Here is a 23,200-nt window from a genome sequence, read left to right as displayed (position 1 = left end):
ACGCTCTGCCCGAGCACGCCGTCTGACAGGGAGGACACGCCGGACGACTCAGGGGAACATGTGCTGCTTCGTGGAGCGGAGTGGGTCAGAGCCATGGAGGAACTGCAGAACAGGAAGCAGGAAAAGTATAACACAATGCAAATCACAGCTGCAAGCATCATGGTCTCTGCAAAACACTCATGTCAAAATAATGTTGTTTTTAAATATGACTTTTTATTGCTCTAATCCAAATTAAGATTTTTCAATAGATTATTGGGAGGAGTAAAATGACCTTTTTAAAAATGAAATATAAATAAAGACAAAAAAGTATTACTTTCTCTTTAAGTATGTTGTTTTACCATCTTTTGAGGGATGCCTCTCTTTTCCCCTCCACTAAAAACAAACCTTTTGCAACTTATTAAAGCTTGAAATGGCATTCGCAACATTTTTATTTCTCCAAAGGTTAAACCTTTGGGTAAAAGGGAGAGAAAAAAAAAGAACGTTCCCCCCAAAAGGTTCTTAAAGCGTTCCCCAGAACAGAACATTCTGGTTTTCAGATCCGTCTGCTTCCTGAGTTTTGCTGTTGGGTTTGTTCTTAAAGGGAAAGAAGAAATAAAGCGCTCGAGATGGAAATCATATTTTTTTTTTGTTTTTGTTATTTATTTAAGTAGGGGGGATTCCGCCGTAAGAGTTTCTGAATTTGAATGCTGTTATTATTATCATTATTGATTTTCACTATAACCCGTGCACACGGTGCATTATATAGCATTAAAGTGACAGTGAGTTCTCCTTGACGCGGCCCTGTCCTTCCCCTTTAAATCCAGACCCTCCGCCATGTCGGCATAGACAGCAGCTTCCTCTGCTTCTGCATCCCCTGTCTCCCCCTCTCTGGCTGCCACTTTCTGCCGCGTCAGCTCCGTCTTTTTTCCTCTCTCTGCCCTCCCTGCCATGCTCCGGGTCACCTCACTGCTGCTCGCCCTGCTGTTCGTTCTGTTGCCGGGCTCGGGCTGGTCTTATTTCCCGGAGGAGCGCTGGAGCCCCGAGTCGCCGCTCCTGGCTCCCAGGGTCGTCATCGCGCTGGTCTGCCGCAACTCGGCCCACTCTCTGCCGCTGTTCCTCGGAGCCGTCGAGCGGCTGAACTACCCGAAGGACCGCCTAGCGCTCTGGTGAGTTTCACTGACGCAACTAAATGTTAATATATGTTTTAGTTAATTTATGTAACGGGGAGTAGTTAAGAGACGCTATCAATGAACGCGGACAACTTTAATGTTAAGGCAGTCGGCTACTTGTGGAGAAAGGACGTGCACTTTATCTGCACTAATCATATAATAAATGATTATATTTGATATGTTTAGTGAAGTTTTTCCTCTCCGCTGGGCGTGGACCAGTTTGCTCGGAGAACGGGACACATGAGGCGGCCTGCGCCTGCAGAGACGTGTCCGTGAAAAGTTCCATTCAGTCACAGATCATCCCCTCATCCCCCCTTCGTTTTTCCCCCTTCTCTCCTCATCCCCACATCCCCTCCTTCCCCCCTCCACACACCCGTCCTCTTGTCTGAACTAGAATCAGAACTTATAGAAATAAGCAGCTGAGTTTCAAACTCTTCCAGCCTAAATGACCATGAAACTTGCCCAACAAGTATTTGCAGGAAGGAAAAGCTTCGCTCCGGGGTATTCTGTCATCCTGCACAGATTTGAGTCAGCCCTCTCACTTCCCTTTTTCTGCTTTCTTTTTTATTTATTTATTCATCTTCCATTTTTTTTTTTTTAAAAAAGGTCTGTGTAATGTTTTAATCTTTTCATTAGCATTCATACCTGACAGGTTGAATCTGTTTCTATTTCATGGCCCAGCGGGATTAACAAGGAATTCATGGGCGCAAAAAAAAAAAAAAAAGCTCCGAGAGGAAGTTGTGTTCTGACTTTGAATTTTACTTCTGTGGATTTAAAAAAAAAATGTTGAAATGACAAATGCTGATGTAAATGTGTTGTTTTATCTGCAAGTCTTTTTGTAGCAAACGACAATGTTTACGTTGAGCTCTTCTTTCACAGTTTATGCCTAGCGGGTCGTCGACCTTTTATGTGGTTTACTACATGAAATACACAGACGTTTTATTTTGCTCCTGCAGCAGAGAAGCAGAATGCACAAAAATATGTGCTTTCATTTTTTTTCTAACACAAAAAAAATCTAAAAAGTGTGACAGACATTTGTATTTAGCCTCCTTTACTCGGATGCCCCTGAATAAAATCTGGAGAATTCAGTTTCCTCAAGAAGTGACCTTAGTGCTAAATTGTATTCTCAAAATATAAGCATAGCTGTTCTGTAAAGTTACATGTGAGGAAGAAGGCACCCCAGTCAGACGAGACGGAAATTAAACCAGACTAAACAACAACGACCCTAAAAAGGGCGTCCGCGCATCCATAAAAAGTCTTGATTTTATGTATCTAAAACATTGACCTTCAAATATCTTAAGTTCTTTAAAAAAAATTAGCGATGGTCTTACCTTTCGTAGCATGTTTTCCACTTTGTGATCACAAACTCCTCATGAAGCATGAGGATGTTTTGTGTTTCCCAACCCTGGTCCTCAAGGCTCACCGTCCTACATGTTTTAGAGGTTTCCCTGCTTTAATGTGCCTGATTCAACTGATTGCAGTTCAGCAAACGCCTGATAATCAGTCATCAAATGAAATCAGCTGGACTGAAGCAAGGAAATACCTAAAACATGCAGGGCAGTGAGTCTTCAGGACCAGGGTTGGGAAACACTGGTAAGGTGTGTGAATACTTCTGCAAGAAACTTTTTTTATTTCCTTTTGATGGAGGAAGAAAAAAAAGAAAGAAAACTACCTGCAGACATCAGTGTGACAAGTTGAGAAGGAACGCTTGGCAGTAGAGTCCAACCAGCATGCAAACTCCCAGAGGGCTTTTGCTGTCATTGGCACGACTGATGCCAATTCATAAATCAGTTTCCATCCTCTCTCTCTCTCTCTCTCTCTCTCTCTCTTTCAGCTCTCATATCCGTTAGGCATAGTTCTCCAATCCCAAATATTTACTCTTCAAAAAACACTTTGTGTTTTTTGTGTGTGTGTGTGTTTGTTTTCAAATCACTGCCTCTGGACATTGAAAACCTCTCAGCAGTCAGACGCCCCTGCCGGCACGCTGAGAGCTAGACGGATGCAGCGAAGAAGACGGATTGCGGAGTCGGTCGCACGTAGGCGTGGAGATGACACCGCTGTGTTAACGTGCCACAGACACATGGGAAACGAACAGCGGCAGCACGCTGACTGTCACTCGCTACGTGACAGGCTCGGGAGGAAATCCATTTCTGTCATTTTTACACATTCTTTCACTCGCCGGCTCTCGCTGCCGCTGCCCGTCCCTCAGACACACATTGGGATTTGTTATCATAACACAGACGGTAGACGAATGCCTCACTTTTTCAGCCTCACGGTCCAAATTTTTTCCCCCCCTTTTTTTAAGGGTGGCTACGCTCTAATAAACAAGACTTTGACCGAATGTAACTATCTCGGCTCTCCTGGGTAATTATTAAAACATTTTGTTTGCATTTTAAAGAAACTGAAGTAAATTGGTAGCTTTCGTGCCGATTGAAAGCATTTCTAAGGAGTTTCAAGATGCGGAAACTCCTTCATAGTTTCCTTCACCTTTTCTTTGAAGTCACAAAGAGAAACTGTTAAAAAATATTTTGTCAAACCGTGTTAGAGATACAGTTGACACTTTAAAAAGAAGGAGCTGCATTTAACTTCTAGATACAAAACTAGTCATAATAGGCTTTTTTATAACCAGAAAGTAATAAGGAATAAGATCCCAAACTTACAACGGGATGCCTAGTTATCTTATTTGAAAACAGAAACCTATGGTAAAGTAATTAAACATATTGGTTATTATAGACATCATAGTTTTCATAAACTAGTGTTTATTTCCCGCTTAACAATTAGTTCTAAATTCATTTCAGCAGGTTAAAATCAAGTAATTAATTTGTGAAATAATTCTTGCTTGTGGAGGGCATTTATTGTATCGTTCATCATTTATCGTGAAAAATTTCCTATAAGAATTTTGATTTATCGTTTACCATATAAATTAACGTTAAATAAACCCCCTGACAATATTATCAGAAATGTTACTTTTACTATTTTCTCCACGGTTGGCTCCATGAGAGGATTAATAAATATCACTGTATTAGAAAATTTGATGAAATGCGGTTAAGATGTGCAGTTTTAATCACACTTATGTAAAGAAGCCTGTTTCAACTGTGAATGCTTTTGAAATATCACATTAAATTTCTAAGTCCTTATTGCCCAGTCCTAGTTTTTGCAGATTTATTGTATTTTGCCTGAAATACAGTTTTTAAAAAATGCACAAATGCAGTTCATGTCATAATTTATACACATAAGCTGTATTTTTCCTTAAACAGCTGCTTTCATTCGTAGGAAAGCACAATAAGTTGCAAAGAAATATCTGGTTACAAAACAACGGCTTCATATGTTAGTTTGGCCTAATATGGCTTCAGTTTAAGATTTAAGCACAAGGAGAGACTTGGAGTATCAATATTCGTTCCCCACAATCACTGCATGTTTGTGTGTAAAAGTGTTTTTATAAAGATCGGTGGCTGGATATTTTTTTTTTCCAAAACTGGCATTATTAAGAAGGCGAAGGAAGAACTGAGCAGCATCTGTGTTTACATAGCTGCTTTTGTTTCACTCTCAGAAGATGCAAAGGGCGAATGAAAACTGTGAAAATTCACTACTCTGCAGAGATCGTGTCACTTATGGTGTGTGTTTAATGTGTTCGTGCCTGTTTTAAAGCAGACTTAATGTGATTTAGAGGAATGGGAAAATGTGAACAATTTTCACCAGCTGTTCATGGTTGGAATCCGGTAAACTTGATGTTAGCGACTGGCTGCCGTTACGCCGGATTTCGTCTTCCCCACCGGTGGTCATAACTCCTATATCTCCCAAATTACAATAATCCAGTGTTTTATGTTATTTGGCCTCATTTTGATAACAGTGGAATTTAGTTTATTGTTACTTTTTTAATATATTGATTACTTCTGAAGCTGTTAACTATGTCTTAATTTTTTTTCTCCCAATGATTTTTTTCAAATTTTATTTTTCTCTTTTAAGTTCTTAAAAACAAAAAAATTCCAAAACTTTTAACTTCATGCACTGTAAACTCCATTAATCTCTAAGAACAATTTGTCGCCCGAAACAAAGTTTGTGCACAAACATTAGCAGTGCACTGTCCCCCACTAGTGCATTAGCATTAGCCTTTTCCCTAAAATAAGCTTCTTAGCTATAAATTTATTAGCCATGTTTAGCACATTGAATTGAGGAAGTCAATATAAGACAACATGCTAGTGATGCCCCACATGCTACTGACAGCATTTAGGCTAACATTAGCATTTTGGCTAATTTTAGCTTATACACTAGTTTTAACATACTGCATGGAGTAAGTCCATGCTAGTCAACATGCTTGTGATTCTCCACATGCTATTAATATTACTTTAGCTATGCTTAGCCTTAATGCTAATGTTTAGCATCAGAACGCTGGGTTCCAACCAAAGGCTGCCACACGTTGGCAGGCCCTGTTGAAATTTCTTCAGAAATGTTCTAGTTCCTCTTGTTGTGCTCCACAGGGTGGCGACAGATCACAACATAGACAACACCACAGCGATCCTAAGAGACTGGCTCATCGTGGTGCAGAATTACTACCATTATGTGGAGTGGCGACCTGATGACGAAAACAGGTAATGTAACGTACATCGAGTGTTTTTTTTTGTTTTTTTAATGATTTTTTTCTTCTTTAAATGGGCCCATCTTTTTATGTCCCAGTGCCTTTGAGGACGAAGTGGGGCCAAAACACTGGAATAATCTCCGATATGAACACGTGATGAAACTTCGGCAGGCAGCGCTGGACACCGCCCGCGAGATCTGGGCCGACTATCTCCTGGTATGTTGGCGCCAAGTCATGGCACTTAAACTTCTGCTAACTATCAAAGTAATCTGCATTACTTTGGAAAACCTGTATTGATTTAAAGGGAGAGTTTGGATTTTTTCTGTGTTTCGTGGACAAGTTATTAGACATTAGTATCACAGATTAAGTAGGTACCACTTGTAGTGCAATACTTGTGAACTCAGCCACTAAATCCAGTATGAACGTACTTTTAAAGCCCAAGTGCAAAATAGCCCAAGTGCTTCAAGCATTTTCAGCATTCATTCATTTATTGTTGTAGAGGTTTTCTTTTGAAGTTAAATGTCTTTTGTATTCCCTATCAAACCAATCTTATTCAGAACACAAGCATAGTGGTTGATGAAATAGAGCAAATGTTTGTGCTTCCCTCTTTAAAAAAAAAAAGAGGCTAAAATGCCCTGAACAGCTGTTTGACTACCAGCTGCCCCGCAGTTGCTGACTGTTAATGCGCTCTGACAGACTAAGGGAAAATATGGCAAAACATAAACTAATAACATATCCTTGCAACAACACCCCATAAGGCCGTCTTAACCCATTACAACGAGAGGATCCACGCAGCGCCTGTGTGCTCGCTTCCCTCTCTCTGATCAAACCTCGTTGCTGATGAGTCATCCGCCGGCGGCCGGGGAGAGGAGAATGGGGGGGGGTGCTTTCTCTGCAGGCGCACACACGTTGATGAGTAATTGTATGTAAATATTTAGCCGCTCTCTTCGCTCTGTAGATGGCCGACTGTGACAACCTGCTCACTGACAGAGATGTGTTGTGGAAGCTGATGAGGGAAAACAAAACCATCGTCGCCCCCATGCTGGAGTCCAGAGCCGCTTACTCCAACTTCTGGTGCGGGATGACGTCACAGGTAATCGGAGATTTATTTTTAGTCCGCTCGAGATCCCGCGCATCTGTTTCAGTAAATATTCATTGCATATAGAAGATTCCTTGGTGCAAAGATTGTTATTTATGTAATAGAAGTTGAAGAATAAGTATTCTTAGAGTTGTTTTTGCCCTCCTGTTCAGCTGCTGCTCAAATATTACACTGAGATATTTTTCTCTGCAATGTGACACTCTAACCCATCCCGTCGTTCTTGAACCACTGCACACAGAGAGCCAACAGACTGTAAAGATTATGTATCCGAGAGCCTCAAAGACTCCCCAGATGGCAGATCAGATTTATGTTTCTTTTTTATGTGCCTGAAAACCTCTAGAGGAGGAGAAAGAGAACAGAGCAGCAAATGAGATGGAGACCAAACCCATCGCACATGTTCCAATTTGTGGTTTTTGGGGAGCATTGTTCCTGGGTCAAACTGCTGAGTCAAACTTAGCTGCTTGTTTGTCCAGATTGTTTCCAGAATCATCTTTAGAAAATTCCAATAAAAAAAAAGTGATTTTAATTATAAATCTAAACCCTTTTAAATCCATTTTAAAGTGGGAATATGTTTGAATATATATGATTCTGGTAAGAAATTTAGATATGCTTATGGTGGACATGTTGGTGTTTATGATGTATTGAACAGGAGACTTTAGTCTAACTTTTAAACGGGGGTAGACGGTTATGTATTCTCCAGACACGTAATGCAATTTGAAAACACAAATACCTGCAGCTGTTGTGAAAATTGAAAAAGAAGCTAATAGAAATTTGATGTCACTTTATAGCCGTATTTGACGCCTCTGTCTGAAAAGGAAATGACACGGGACACTCAGCAATGGGGAACTCTGACTGTGTGGTTTTGATGCCGCCATAGATAGTAGCTCTAAAGGACTGGAACTGGGTTAAATAAATCCTTAAATAAATTAGAAAATTATGTTTTTATATCTCACTGACTAAAAGTGTATGTTTGTTTTCTCACCTTGGTCATCCCATACTAGAGTGTTAAAGTAATAAAATGGTAAAAAAAAATAACAATACAAATAAAATGGTTCTTCAGATAGAAACTTATTTATGATGATTTTTTTTTATCAAGTATAGCTTTTATTTTGAGGCATTAGTGAATAATGAGGAACACCATAGTGCATGTCATATGAAAGAGAAATAAAGTCCTCATTATTTTGCTAACAAAAGAAAAAACATCGTTGAGGATTTTTGTGAGGATTGTTTCACATGCATTCATAAGGAAAATAATTTTTTGTAGAAAAAACTGAAAATTAATCACTGTTTCTTTAAGGATTGGTTCCACATCATGCAAAATTAATTTGTAAGTAAGATAGCTGATTTATTTCTCAGGTGTACTGAAATCTTTGCTCCATTTAGCTCTAAGGAAGCTTAAGGATATTAGAAAATTATTTGGCGGGTGTGCAGATAGCCCACATCCTCATTATGTTCCATTAGGGAGTATCTTCAGGGTTTGTCCACGCTAGCTTTAATAAAAACACCAGCTGGTTCTGCTCATTAAATTAAGTTAAATTAAGAGAAAGCTCTGTGACATGTGTTTTCTTGAATATGCAAACACTTTTGCATAATTTAGATTTCTCAAACTCATTTTACCTAAGGTGCAAGTTTTTGTTTTTTTTACATAGTTGGGAAAATAAGTATTGGAGACACTGCAGATTTTTCAAGCCTTTCTCTTATGATCTGTAATCTTCATCATACGTTCACCTCAACTGTGAGACAGAATCTAAAAAAAAAAATTCAGAAAATCAGATACATTTTTTTTTAGGAGTGCACCGATTTATCGGTGCCAATTTCCTTAATTTTGGGAGATCAGTGATCGGCCTATTTTTATGCATGAAGCCGATCTTATCCACCGATCTTATCTAGCTTGGCAAAGGTCTAAGAATCAACCACTATCCTCTTTTGCTCTCCGGTGAGAAAGGTTTGACTGACCGAGCGGCCCACCAAGTTATGTCTGCACGTTTACAATTAACAATAGTCACCCCACTGTTGCCAACTGCACAACTTTCTTGCCATATTGCGCAACATTTCAGACAAAAAAATTGGTATCGGCCAACATCGGAGTCGGCAGGTTAAGCTTTTTAAAAGATCGGTGATCGGCAAGAAAACTGCAATCGGTGCAGCCCTATTTTTTTAAAATAGTTAATCTGCATTTTATTGCATGAAATAAGTATTTGATCACCTACCAACCTGCAGTAAACCCCTCCTGTTCTCCATTTGGTGCTTGTATTAAACACATCTGTCCACACACTAAATCAATTGGACTCCAACGTCCAACATGGACAAGACTGAAGCGCTGTCTAAGGACACCAGGGATAACATTAGGATGGGCTACAGGACAACAGTTAATCAGTTTGGTGAGAAGGCAACAACTGCTGGTGCAAATGGAGGAAACTGTTTTATGAAGGTCAGACTCCCTCAGACTGGTGTTCCAGGCAAGATCAGGCCTTGTGGAGCATTAATGATCATGTGAAGTGTAGAGGATCAGCTCAGAACTGCATGGGAGGACCTGGTCAATGACCTGTGGAGGACTGGGTCCACAGTCTCAAAGGTTTCCATAGTAACGCACTGTGCTGTCATGGATTAAAATCCTTCAGGGTGCACGTGTCCAGCCAGGTCCATCTGAAATTTGCCAGTGACCATCTGGATGATCCATTGGAGGCGTGGGAGAAGGTCACGAGGTCAGATGAGACCAAATTAGAGCATTTTGTCATAAACTCCATTCTATGTTTTTGGAGGAGGAAGAAGAAGGATGAGCACAGTCCCAGGAACAGCATCCCATGCGTGAAGCTTGGTTGTGGGGCCATTAAATGTGAGAGTAAAGGTATCGAAGATGGGTCGTGGCTCGGTCGTTCAGCATGACGGTAACCCGAAGCAGTGGCTCCAGAAGAAGCATCTCGAGGTTCTGGAGAGGCCTAGCCAGCCCCTAGACCTGAACCGTGTAGAAAATTTATGGATGGAGCTGAAATGTTGCAAAATGAAGAGCTGTGTGGAGGAAAAAGGGCTAAAATCCCTGCTGCCATGGAAACCTGGTCAAGATTTCTGTGTCAGAATATTTTGTTCTATTGTAAATATTAAAGTCTAGAATTGGAGTAGGTATGCTACATTAGACGTTTATTTAATTTAAGCATTTAATTTCCTTTTAGAATTAATAAAGTATTTTTAATCTGAATAAATTTTTTCGGTTGATGCATTGCTTTTTCTTTTTTGACAATTGTTCCTTCTGTTTTCGGATAACTGTGCAGCTGCAAGGATTTCTACTCTCACTTTTTTGACTTTTGGACAGTTGCTGTGCGTAACCATGGCAACGAGGAGGCTGAAAAGGAAGCTTCATGGATGCAGAGCCAGACCAAAGAGTGGAGAAAGAGGACATTCAAGCCTCTCCTCCATCAATCATAAAGAGCAAGGATCATATTCCAGACTCTAACATCTGCCTGACTTTCTAACCATGCAATCAGACGGCATTAAAGAGGAACGGCAAAAGCAAATGAGGTGGATTAGCAGTGCTTGCCAACAACTGTCATCCTGGACAAGTTGCTGTGAAATATCATCTCTGCTGCCCGGCTATTTAGCATGAGTCAGTCTCACAGCAACAGTCTTCGGTCAGAGGCTTTTTCAGATTTGTTGCAAGACTGACTGCTACTGGAGATCCCTCCTGGCCACAGCATCTCTGTCCAGCAACTCTTTGAAGATGCTGTATGAGTCCCAATAACATTTAATTTTCCTTTGGGATAAATTAAGAATTTCTTAATTGAATGGATTTTTTTGAATGGATGTTGTATTAAATGCTTATTTAATTAAATAAAAATACTAATTAAATTAAAAATCATACAATGTGATTTCCAGAGATTGTCTCCTATAGTTGAGATGTACCTATAATGAAAGTGACAGATCTCTCTGTTATGTGCAAGTTGGAAAACTTAAGTCAAATACTTATTTTCCCTACTTTACATTAAACCTACTCAGCTGAAGCTGCAGACTTTATTTTTAATTTTTAATTCCATTTTTTTGCATCCTCTCCATAGTTACCCGTAACCTCAAGGTCATGCCCACTTCCCTTTTGTGCTTTTTCAGTTGTCAGCAAATTCCTTTCATTAAATCCAAACCATGTTGTTTTTCAGGGTTATTACAAGCGCACCCCGGCCTACATGCCCATTCGCCGCCGGGAGCGCCGGGGCTGTTTCGCTGTGCCGATGGTCCACTCCACCTATCTGGTGGATCTGAGGAAAGAAGCCTCCAGTCAGCTGGCTTTCTACCCGCCACACCCGGAGTACAGCTGGGCGCTGGACGACGTCATTATCTTTGCTTACTCTGCTCGCATGGCAGGTGGGGAGGAAAAATGTAGCTGAGATTGCCTCGTCCCGTTTTTAATGCGCCTGCACATGTCGCATCGTTTGTCTTCTTTCCGTTCCCTCCCCTCCTCAGACGTGCAGATGTATGTGTGCAACAGAGACACCTACGGGTATTTCCCGGTGCCCATGCGTTCCCACGCTACCATGCAGGATGAAATGGAAAGCTTTTTGCACACTCACCTTGAGATCATGGGTGAGTTAAAGAGCTCAGTGAAACTGGGCCTATATTTGTTTGTTTAATTGTTTTTTGTAAATGTCGACTGTCTGACACTGATTAGCACCACAGGGAAAGATGTATAAAAGAACTTGAAATAAATGTATTTTTGGATTGCAGTAGTAGAGAAACATAGAAACTCAACATCTAATGTTATTCAGTCAGAAAAAGAGTTTCACTAAGATTTTCTTGTATCAGAATAACTGGTGGGACCCAAACTATTTTAATTAAATGCAACTGAAGTATTTTTGTTTTAAGTTGACCGGAGTTTCTCTGAATTTTTAGTAATTAGTAATCAGTGATGGCATAGTTACTTTGAAAAAGTAACTTTAATCGGATTACTGATTACTCCTTGAAAAAGTAACTTAGTTAGATTACTGACTACTTGATTTGGAAAGTGACTAAGTTACATTAAAAGTAACGTTTTTAGTTACTTTCAGCAGCTGCTAACAACAGCGCTGTGAAAATTACATTGGTCTTTGCCAATACTTAATTGTAAGCTATTTTATAATGGTAACATCAACAATATGTCTCCACTTATAAGGTTGAACTGAAGGGGAGATTTTGTAATGGTTACAGTACAAAAAAAAAAGGTTAGTAATTTGTGCATGTTTTTGTGTTTTATGCCATTTTTCAGGCATCAGGAACATGTATTCACATAAAACTGGCACACAGCACATATGTAGAGGGTTTATTTCAAAGCTTTTAGGTTATTCATTTATAGCCCCTGCTGTCTTCAGTGTTGACATGCAAACCGACTGAAAGGAGCTAATGAGTAACCTGAAAGCTTTCACATCGAGTAATCGGTTCAAAGCCAGATTACAGAACCATGAACATTCAGGTGTAGTTGAACCTCTACTGCTCCAATCTACTGTACACCCTTATGATTTATTCAAATATAAATCATAAGGCTCCTGGGCCACTCAACAAAGTGCTTCACTTTCATTCGGCTGTTTCTAACTAAAAATGATCAGAGTTCACAAAGAAAGAAGAATGTTTGAGGTGAGGATTCTTTAAAGAAAAGTTCTCGTAATAGAGATCAGGATCATTAGCAGGGCTGCACAATATTAGTAAATCGTGATGATGTTTGTGAACGTCACTTTGAGTTCGTTGCAAATCGCAGAATGAGTTAAAAAAAAAAATTTATTGTGTCCATCTCGACATGCTGCTTCTGGCTACATCTGCTGTTTTCTCAAAGAAACGGCTTAGTTGTATTTTCTTTATGACTTTACCTTAACGCCTTGCTAAAGCACAGAAAGCTTCTCCAAATATAAATTGCACATATTAAGCACTTGACTGCGTGGTGCTTATTTAATTGTCTAATATTTATGGCAGTTCAAGCAGTTTTTGCAGTATTGATCGTGTGTGCAGTATGACTGCGAAAACCGAGCTTTATTCATTGTGCAGCCCTATTTATTAGTAATTTTAAAAAATACTATGACGTGTACTATATTCAGTCTGATATTTATCACTGCGCTATTTGCAAAACTTTACTACCATAGAAAATATGAGGGTTTATGGTTCTGGTGAGAAGTTTACATACAGAACATATACGCACATAATTGTTTACATCACTGGAGGATTTAGGTAATCTTTTAATTTTGGTGACTTGTTTTGCTGGTTTGGAAAACCAAATAATATTGACATTTTGGAGCAGCTCAGGCCGAGTCCTGACTTTAATCACCTTGTGTGGAGTGATTAAAGTCACTCCTCACAATACCAAAGGAAAGAGGCAAAAAGCTGATCAGCAACTTCAGGAATGTTTTGATTGCTGTAAAGCCTAAAAAATATTTTCTATTGATTAGTTAAACTTGCGTTATTATGCCATTATCAATATTTCACTAGGTGAGTGCAACTGAATTCTCTATACTGACAAAGTTACAGCTCTAATTTGACTGTTTTTCCTATTTTTACTTGTATAACTTATGATTTCACGCTCTTCATTTTGTGTTTTTGTAAACTTCTCTTCTTTTTTTCTTCTTCTTTTCTTCAACAGTGAATAATCCTCCATTGGAGCCCTCCAGCTTCCTGTCTCTTCCTCCCAAGCATCCAAACAAGATGGGCTTTGATGAGGTATACTCACACGCCACCTCCTACGGTCAGGAATACGCATTAGCCGAGCGTGCGTGCGTGTGTGAGCGTCTGCATTCGTTTGCACGCAGGTCTTCATGATAAATCTGGTTCGTCGAGCCGACCGCCGCGAGCGAATGCTGAGAACTTTGTACGAGCAGGAGATCAGCTGTAAGGTCGTTGCTGCTGTGGATGGCAAGTATGTTTCCTCGTCGTCTTCCTCTCCTCCTTCCTGTTTGTTCTTTTTTAGCACCTCTGGAACGTGTGCGCTCGCCTCCTGCAGAGCACCAAAAACTGACATAAACAATCAGGTGAAAAGTAGCTGTTTGCATGCGCTTACTGCTGTTCTCGCTGTTTATTCTGCTGGAGGTGGGTTTACATGTTTCATCTGTGTAAATACAGCCGAAACCTAATATTCAAATATTTCTATTTCTTTTTTTTTTTTGGCTGTGTCTGGTGTTTCATCAGTCTGAACTATTCATGTTTTACAACAGTTAGGATTACTATTATTTCTGTCTGCTAAAGGCTTAATAAAGATTAAAGATTTGTTTTGCATAACTTTACATACATGAAGATCACTGAGACTTTAAGCAGTTTGGAAAAGCCTATGGGATGATGTCATGGCTTTGTGAGCTTCTGATAGGTTCAGGTAAATTGAGGCAACCCCTCAACACATTGCTTCCCTGTGTGACATTGTGAAAAATTCAAAGAAATCAAACAAGAACATGGAAGATATTTGCATTTCCACTCCAACTGTAATAATCCCCTTTCAGCTAAATGTTGTTCTTTCGTTACTGTATCATTTTTTACTTCCTTCCTTTCTCTCATTTCCATCCAGTTACTTGTGGTTCCTTCCTTTCTTTCTAAGGTTGGTGGTGGCTGAGAAGGTAGACGTTTGTCCTGTAACCTCTGTCCTTACTTTCTTTTGTTTTTCATTTCTTGTCCCCTCCTTCTTTCTTTCCAACGGTGTACAAATTTTTCAACATTTTTTTCGATCCTTCCTTCCTTATCCTTCCTTTTTCTTGTGTTCTTTCTTCCTTTTTTCTTTGTCTACTTCTAAATCCTCCATACTATGGTGCACTGATAAATCAGCCCTAATTTTTGTTTAAGAGATCAGCGATCGGCTACTTGATACTCGATCGATAGACCCGCCCACCAGGTCTCACCTGCATGTTTGCAGTTAATAACCACCCGACTATTTTGAGGCTTTTCAGACTAAAAAGGATTGCATCGGCTAAAACTCGGAATCGAAAAGTCAGGCTTTTTAGACATGGGAGATCAGCCAGAAAACTGATCTCGGTGATTCTCCATGCTGTACAAATATCTTCCATACATTCATAGAGAATGTTTGGATTTTTGTTCTTTTAAACACATCTAAAGGAGTTTTAGGAAAGCTTGAGTTACAAGTATTGGGAGATTTTTACTTAATAAACAGAAGGTGGTATGAAAACCTTTATTTTGAAACTAAAATACCCCCTAATAATCACCGTAATGACAAAAAACGGCAGACATCTCCAGGTACCAACACCTTAGAGCTACTTTAGTCTGTAGAAAAGTGAACATAAGCTTTGCTATAGACAGCATATTGATTGAACTCTAAAGGTCGCACGGTGTAATTAGTTCAGCTTTATGCTCTTCCAGATGAGCGGCCGGTTAATGCTCCGGTCTTTTTCCTGCTCCATCAGCATGTGGGGTGAACTTTATGATCTAGCTTACACTCAGTTGATTGGGTCCAACATCGCTAGAATGAGGGTCAGCTGTCCGCCAAGCGAGTCCTCGGAGTCCAAGCTTAACCTCTGTGGGACCTCATCAGTCGTCCTGGAAACCATCCAGCCATTGGACGCCCTAAAATACAAAAACCTGACAAATGCAACGCAATTTTGGGAATAAACAAAAGTTGGTTAAGATCATATAAAGAAGAAAAAAAACTCCAGTGTAGCATATTTTATAAAGTTTGGACTGTGCGAGTCAATTATTGTTATTTTTCCATTCATGTAATTTATAGATTTAATCTCTCATCTGTTTATATTTAATCCCATCTCTTTCTGCCAGAGCTCTGAATACGTCTGACATAGATTCCATGGGGATTAAAATGCTCCCGGGATACAAAGACCCTTATCACGGTCGGCCCCTCACCAAGGGCGAGCTGGGTTGTTTCCTCTCTCATTACAACATCTGGAAGGAGGTGAGACACTTGAACGCACCAGAGGCATTTGGCTCCACCTGCACAAGGCTGATAACAGTTTGTGTTTAAACAGTAGATTGGTTCGTTGTTTGGAAACTCGGTTTTCTCAGACAAATTATCAGTTCAGGATAGTATTTTTATGCACTTGTTTACGATTGAGAAAGACTTTGGATCAGACATAAGAATATTACTTTATTACCTTTTTTTTATGATTGAGTAGTAGTGACAGAAACATACTGACTGTATGTGCCACCATGTTGAGGTAGCTCTATTAGCCACCTTCAGCTCGTTTCCATATTCGGATCTGTTTTTTTTATTTTTTATTTTATTTTTTTCCCCCCATTTTTCACTTGGCAGGTGAGTTTCCTGCCCAACCAGGCAGATCATGGTCTGCATGGTCATTAGACCAGACGGCACCAAGTCCTGCTGGGAAAATGAAAACGGCATCTCCATAAAGCTAGCATAAAGCATCAAGTTCTCTGAAGTGCTCCTGGTAGACGACCGTGTCTGGTTTTAGACTTGATAAAACACAATAGATCAGTTTTTCTCCCACATTTTTTTCTTCCACTCACCTTTCCATAAGTTTGCTGGCATACAACACAGTCGGCAGTGACATTTTGTAGCTTATGCTCTCTGCAGAGTCCCGCAGCTGTCGGGTCATTTGTGTAAGTCCTAAAACTGCATTAGAACAGTTTTTTTTTTTTGCTGAAATAAATTGCTTTTCAAATTTTACAAAAATAAAACATTATGCATTACGTGTACATAATACATCTATAAATGCTGTAGTAATGTTTGTTGAGATGCACCTTTTTAAAGCAGCGGTTTCACAAATCTAATACTTTTAAAAGAAAATTTCCTCTAGGAGGGAAAAAAACGTTCTAAGTTACAGTCGGTTTAATTGAACAAAATATAACAGGAGCCAAGTTTGAATCACCTTTTGTTGTTTTCTTTAGTCTTTCACAGCTAGAAAATAAAAAAGAGGCACTGTAAAATGTTATTTGCTTCATTAAATGCCCTACTAAGTAAACATTGAGCTTGTTACTGCAGCTGAGCGCATCGGTTTATGATTCAGAAAGACGCCTCCCGGTGCCTCAGCTGCTGTGAGAAATCTTTATTTCCCTGTGAACCTGTTCAGATCGCGGAGCGCGGCCTCCAGACGACCCTGGTGCTGGAGGACGACCTCCGCTTCGAGGTGTTCTTCAAACGCCGGCTCCAGGCACTGCTGCAGGAAGTGACCACACACAAACTGGACTGGGATCTTATGTGAGTAAATAGAAATAACTCGGATTACTCCAAAATAATCCCTCCTGTCATCCATGATGTCTCTACTGCTGGCCACCACACATTCGGATGGTTCGGAAATGTTCTGTTTTAGCGTTTTACTAGTGAGCACAGACGCTGAGCATCATCTCAGGGAAAAATTAAGTTGCCAAGTTTATTTGATTATCACATTTTAGCAGAAAGGCAGTTCAAAGTGCTTTACACCACAGAAATGTGATGCAGTGGCAAATTATGGAACGAGCAATAAAAATTACTGTTTGCCAAATGCCATCATCAAGACCGTAAAGCAAATGTCCCTCAAACATATGGATTACTGTCCTAGTTCTAATTAATCAAGGCCTGCTGAAAGCAGGTGGGGGTTTTAGCCTTGATTTACAGGAACTCAGTTTTTCTGCGGTTTTGCAGTTTTTTGGAAATTTCTTCCATATTGAAAACCGAATGCTGCTTCTCCATGTTGATGGAGTTTAGATATGTTCACAATGTTTAATCTGATATTTTAACAGCCATCAGTTTTGATATTCTTTATTAGACTGTAATGATATGGACGTGATATTTAAAACATACGCATAAGACTGTGGTGCCCATGGAAAAGATGAGTAAAAAAATTTAAAAAATAACTAAAAACTATTAAAATGAATGTTAATTCAGTTGGGGGGGAAATCAGGTTAGGAAAAAAAAAAGTTTTACAATAGCACCATTCCTTTTATACATTTATCTGAAGCATATTTTAAGTTTAAAATGTTTGTCCTCTGAGCAGGATCATAAAAGAGGTTAACAAAATCCTCATAGCTCTACGTTGAATCATAATGTTTCCATAAGAGCCGTAACATCTGCTCTTTATTCTAACCGGGAAAAAACCTTCGGTAACACTTTATTTGAAGAGGTGACATGACGCTGTCATGAACATGACATAACATCTCTTATGAACATGACGGAGTCTTTATGAATGTTTATGACTGTTGTCATGAAGTGTCATTCAGTAAATAATGACACTTTTAATGCAAAATTGCTATGAAATTTACATTAAATTTACGTTGGTAGGACTGTTGCCTTGCAGCAAGAAGGTCCTGGATTCGATTCCCGGCCCGGGGTCTTTCTGCATGGAGTTTGCATGTTCTGTGCATGGCGGGTTCTCCGGTTTCCGCTCACAGTCCAAAAACATGACTGTCAGGTTAATTGGTCTCTCTAAATTCTCCCTCGGTGTGAGTGTGTGTGTGGTTGTTTGTTCTGTCTCTGTGTTGCCCTGTGACAGACTGGTGACCTGTTCAGGGTGACCCCACCTCTCGAACGTTAGCTGGAGATCGGCACCAGCACCTCCCGACCCCACTAGGGGACAAGGGTGTTAGAAAATGGATGGATGGATTATTAAATCTCTAAATTTGCGTCATTATTTGGTAAATAATGACACTTTAATGCAAAGTTGGCAAAAATATTTTTTTTTCATGAAAAAATTTATAGTGGGAAAACATTTGGTTTGTTAGGGTTTCTGTAAGTTGGTAAATGTGTATTTTATGTTATTAAAATACTGGTTATGTGGTGAAAATACTTGCTTATTTCTAAGTCTAAAGGTTTTGCATGAACTATTGTTTCACAAGGTGAAACAAAAAAACAAACAAACTTTTTTTCAGTTTTAATTGGTAATCTGACCAATGGTTGCTCAGATACATCGGACGGAAGCGGATGCAGGTGGACCACCCCGAGAAGTCCGTCCCGAATGTCCACAACCTGGTGGAGGCCGACTACTCCTACTGGACGCTCGGCTACATGTTGTCTCTGCAGGGAGCCCAGAAGCTCCTCATGGCCGAGCCCCTGAGCAAGATGCTCCCCGTCGACGAATTCCTCCCAGTCATGTTCGACAAGCACCCCATGTGAGTCCAACCCGTGTTCTCTTTGTTGTCCTCCGGGTGGCGCTCTTCTTTTATACGACCCCCGTTTTCTGCCCCGCCAGTTCGGAGTACATGGAACCCTTCGAGCGGCGGGACCTGCGGGCGTTTTCCGCCGAGCCGCTGCTGGTGTACCCGACCCACTACACGGGGGAGGCGGGCTACGTCAGCGACACGGAGACGTCCGTGGTGTGGGACAACGAGACCGTCAAGACGGACTGGGACCGGGCCAAGTCGAGGAAGACGCAGGAGCAGGGCGAGCTGAGCTTCAAGGCGCAGAATTCGGACGTGCTGCAGTCCGAGCTGGAGAACGTGAGCGCACGGGACGAGCTGTGAAGAAGAAGAAGGAAAGGGAGAAGTAGAGCTCCGACACACGGATACAAGGGAGACTGAAAAAAAGCTCTGATGCAGAGTACAGAGGAAAGTATGGAGGGAACATGATCAAAAAGAGACTGAGAGGCAGAGCTAATGGAGGCTTAGTTCACCAGGAAAAAAACAGTTTTCTTATAGATTTCTCGCTCCACTAATGGATCTTTCTCCTGAGAGATTAGATGTCGAGTTAACTCTTGAAGAGTCCGCTAACACCTTCTGGTTTATTTATTGCAGTCGATACAAATGTCTTGCTTTAAGTGTGGTCCAGTTATTTTATTTTTGTACATCAACTTTTCCGAAACTAATACAAATGTTCACTTAGACTTTCTGTGCATCTGAAAAGAAAACGAGAATGTGTATATGTATATGTAGGGCTGAAACAAGTGGATTAATCGATTATTGGAATAATCATCTAATTTAGCAACCGATTAGTCGGTAAAGGGAGTATACAGATTTGTTGAAAGAACAACATGCTTAGAGCAGTAATGAACTGTAAAACAGAATATACATTTTGCCTTTAAGATGAAAAGAAAAACACTTTTTCAGTAAATATGTTCAAAACTCCTGAAGTGGCATTTTTAGCTTCACCTGCAACAAAGTCTAGTTTGCAGCCCTACAAATATGCAACCTTACCTTATTATTGTTAATTTAGGAGTATATTTTGGGTCAAAATAAATAATTAGATCACATTTTATTTTGCATGGACTGACTCTGCAGCTCCTCGGGTGTTTATGTGTGTGAGCTCCTGCATGTCCACAATCTGTGGCCATTTAAACCAAGAAATGTTATGTTTTGGGGGTTTTTTTTACTTTTTTTTATTTTTAGGATTAATGCAGATGATGAAAGGAATAAAAAAACAGTTGTAGAAGAAATATATTCAATTGTTCTTGCTTTCTGTTTTGGATGTATCTTGTTATGCCTGCCTGAGGTCCTGACACCAATGTTTCTCTGTTAGTGTCTCTTATCGTCTTGTTTAAGGTAAACCTCTGTCATTTCTTTTGTTTTTAACGATGAATGTATCTGAGTCTCTTCTTGCCAAAGAAACATTTTCACGTTTGGACAGCAGCAGATTTGATTGTCTCTGTGTTTTTTTTTTTTTTCTGCTCTTGACCTTTTGCCAGATTTATTCGCAAACCAGCAGCTTGTGTTGCGTGTTTGTATAAATTTGCAAATATAGATTTTTATTTTTAAAAAAACTAAGTCTCAGCTTTGTTTTCTGCACATTTTTCTTGCCGAAGGTTACCGCTTTATAGAAGCAGTCAAAGCCCTTTTAAACATTGTGTCGACAACCACAAAGTTCAATTTATTTTATTAGGATTTAATGTGACTGAGACACACAAAGCAGAGCATAGGTAAGACGTTTTACAAAATGTTTTTCTATTTTTTTTTCTTCTTACAAATAAATAAATGTTTGTCTGTACAGTGTGTATAAAAAATATTCATACTTTTACATGACCAATAAAATGTGCCTTTCGTTTTTTTAACAAAAAGTGAAAAACTGATTTCTACAAAATGACAAAAACATTTTTTAACTTAAAATAAGCGACTGTGTCAATATTCGCCCTCTTTACAGTGACGGACCTAATTCGACAGAGGGCCAGTCAACTGCTGCTAGCAGCCTCACAACAAGTTGAGTACAGACAACTTGAGTGCAGTGAATGTGTCTCCAGATTGTAGCGTAAAGAAAAAAAAAAATCTAAACCAAATGTACGCTGATGGAGATTGTCATTGATCCAGGACATAATTATCCTAAGTGGGTCAGTAGAAAGCTGCTGGACGTCTTTGTTTCTTGAGCCCTGAAAGCCATAAACACACAGAGCTTGACTGGAAAGGTCAATAAGGTGCATTGAGTTTTGTGGGAGAAAACACCTAAGCATTCAAGAGCGTAGCAATACTTTTGCCAGACACTTTAAATCAAACGGAAAAGAAAAGAAAACGTCCGCGGCGTCAGCTGAAGCTTCAGGACTAAAACATCTGGACTGAATCTTTTGGCAATCAGCATTTTTTTTATTTCAGCCCAAGCCAACCCACGGTGCAGCTCAGACTTCTTTTAATTACCACTGCCTGGTATTTGCCCTCTCCGTAATTACATAATGGTCAGTTTGGATTACAACAGGCCACAATTACTTATCTGCATTGTGTGTTTCTGTTCTCATTTGTTATTCATTGTTGACCCGTGGAGCTCGCTCTTTGTGTTTTGCCTGCTTTACAGATTCAAAAGGAGAGAGAAGAAAAAGTTTCCTACTTAATTCAGGAGCAAGAAAGACTGATAAATATATATATATATATAATTAGACTGAGAAATAATGTCTTTATTAAGTGTTGGAGAAACGAGTACACCACTGTGCATTATCTCTGTAATGATTCAAGTCGCTATCACCCTTCATGCAGTAATTGCATTTCTTCTCAGCTGAGCAGTGGGGTGTTTGCTCTGGTGTAACGTTAAAGCTTTCAGTTTGCATTTGATTTGCTGTATTAAAAAACACAGACCCCCGCTGTTGCAAATCAAACATCACTAACCCAGTGCTGCTTTGCGTTTTTTTTTTTTTTTTTAAAAAGATCTGTCCTGAATGAGTGCGTTGCTTTATTTTCTCCTTTTTAATTCAAATAACGGGGTTTTTTTGGTTTAGACTCTAGTGTATATTTGTATGTATAAAATGCTGCGATCGATTACTGAAGGCAAACACAAAGGACCACAACTGAACCAGCGCTGGTCACGGACCCCTCCCACTGAACACCAACAGAATGTCTCTAATAATGGACAAAATAATGTGAAATAGAGCCTTTCTGACAGAATGAAGTAGGCTGAAAAAATCCCCAGAAAGTCAAAACAATCTGCCCAGGTCTACAGAAAATCTAGAATAGATGAGAAACTTTGACATCTATCTGTCTGGAAAGGATTGCAAACACTTTTGGGAACATATTGACACAAATCCTTTGCAGTTAATCAGGAACAGAGCGTTTGATTTGTTTTTCTTATTATGAAGTGTCGTCAGAACTTGGCTTGTCAATGGTCATAATGTTTTGGCCAGTATTACTTGTAAAAATCAGTTAGTCTTTGACTCATTCAAACTTGGTCCCAACCTCAAGGTGTCCAAACATACAGGGGCGCAAAAAGGGAGTAACCCTATATCCATAGGGGCGCCCAGTTAGAGGGGGCGCCAAACGATGGAGGAAATGTATGTTTTATTGGCGTTTTCTGTATTTAACAGCTGTCTGTGAAGGAATTTATAACTGCATAGTACGATATATATTACACAATGTTTCTTTTGATTTTGATCTAGCTGATCACCTCAACCTGGACCCCGAAGTCCCCCTGAGGCCCCAATAATACACACAGTGAGAGTAGCTCCACTGCGAGCACGTGCTGGACATGTTGCCTTTCATTCCCATGTTTCTCCCTCGCGTGCGCGTGGCAGCCTGGATGAGCTGTTGAAGGGAAGCCAACAGGCCAACAGACGCTTCTGAAAAATCCCCCCTGACACACAATTTAATGTCATATTACAGCTGAGCGACAGGCAGAAACGCGTCGGCACCGGTCCCGCGAAGCGGAGCTAACGAGCTTTGGCATGCAATTGTGCGCACTTAGACGTTAATGTCCAAAAGCCACGTTTGTGTGCGTCTCGCCACGGGAGTGTTTCAGTGCGTGTGACGTTTGTGACTCAGATGAAAATCCTATTAGATCTCTTGCTTCTCCCCCACTTCTCTCTCTCTCTCTCTCTCTCTCTCTCTCTCTCTCTCTCTCTCTCTCTCTCTCTCTCTCTCTCAGATTAACCTGGGTGTTTACAGTGTTTGGCTGCCCCTGTGGATCAGTAAGCGTGTTTTCCAGCCTGCAACCCGGGGTTCACTAGAACCAGCATCAAACCGCGGCGACTTTCTTTCTCGGCTCATTTCCTCGCCTCTCTGCCGCATGCTGGCTTTTAAATCACCCTGATAGCCGGGCCCAAAAGATTCAGTGTTGTGCTTTAAAGGTTTAATGCGCAGACACTTCTGTGA

The 23,200-nt window shown here is 40.1% G+C and overlaps 1 protein-coding gene across 1 annotated transcript; it reads left to right on the top strand.

Moving 5' to 3' along the window:
• Positions 1 to 927: 927 nt before the first annotated feature.
• LOC114144172 (procollagen galactosyltransferase 1) lies at positions 928 to 20,688 on the top strand. Its single transcript, XM_028016708.1, has 12 exons — positions 928 to 1,145; positions 5,627 to 5,737; positions 5,823 to 5,940; positions 6,683 to 6,817; positions 10,969 to 11,173; positions 11,273 to 11,392; positions 13,410 to 13,486; positions 13,576 to 13,682; positions 15,536 to 15,668; positions 16,804 to 16,931; positions 18,611 to 18,817; positions 18,898 to 20,688. Exons 1-12 carry the CDS (start codon positions 928 to 930, stop codon positions 19,166 to 19,168), a joined length of 1,830 nt encoding a protein of 609 aa, XP_027872509.1. The 3' UTR covers positions 19,169 to 20,688.
• Positions 20,689 to 23,200: the final 2,512 nt, after the last annotated feature.

Source organism: Xiphophorus couchianus, chromosome 5, assembly GCF_001444195.1.
Source record: "Xiphophorus couchianus chromosome 5, X_couchianus-1.0, whole genome shotgun sequence".
Classification (NCBI taxonomy): domain Eukaryota; kingdom Metazoa; phylum Chordata; class Actinopteri; order Cyprinodontiformes; family Poeciliidae; genus Xiphophorus; species Xiphophorus couchianus.
The sequence above is the reverse complement of the archived record's forward strand: the minus strand, read 5'-3'. Positions and strand labels throughout refer to the sequence as shown.

Coding starts and splice junctions, on each gene's coding strand:
- LOC114144172 (XM_028016708.1), top strand. CDS start 928: ATGCTCCGGGTCACCTCACTGCTGCTCGCCCTGCTGTTCGTTCTGTTG. Junction 5,941..6,682: donor TCTGGGCCGACTATCTCCTG/GTATGTTGGCGC, acceptor TTCGCTCTGTAG/ATGGCCGACTGTGACAACCT. Junction 11,174..11,272: donor TTACTCTGCTCGCATGGCAG/GTGGGGAGGAAA, acceptor TCCCCTCCTCAG/ACGTGCAGATGTATGTGTGC.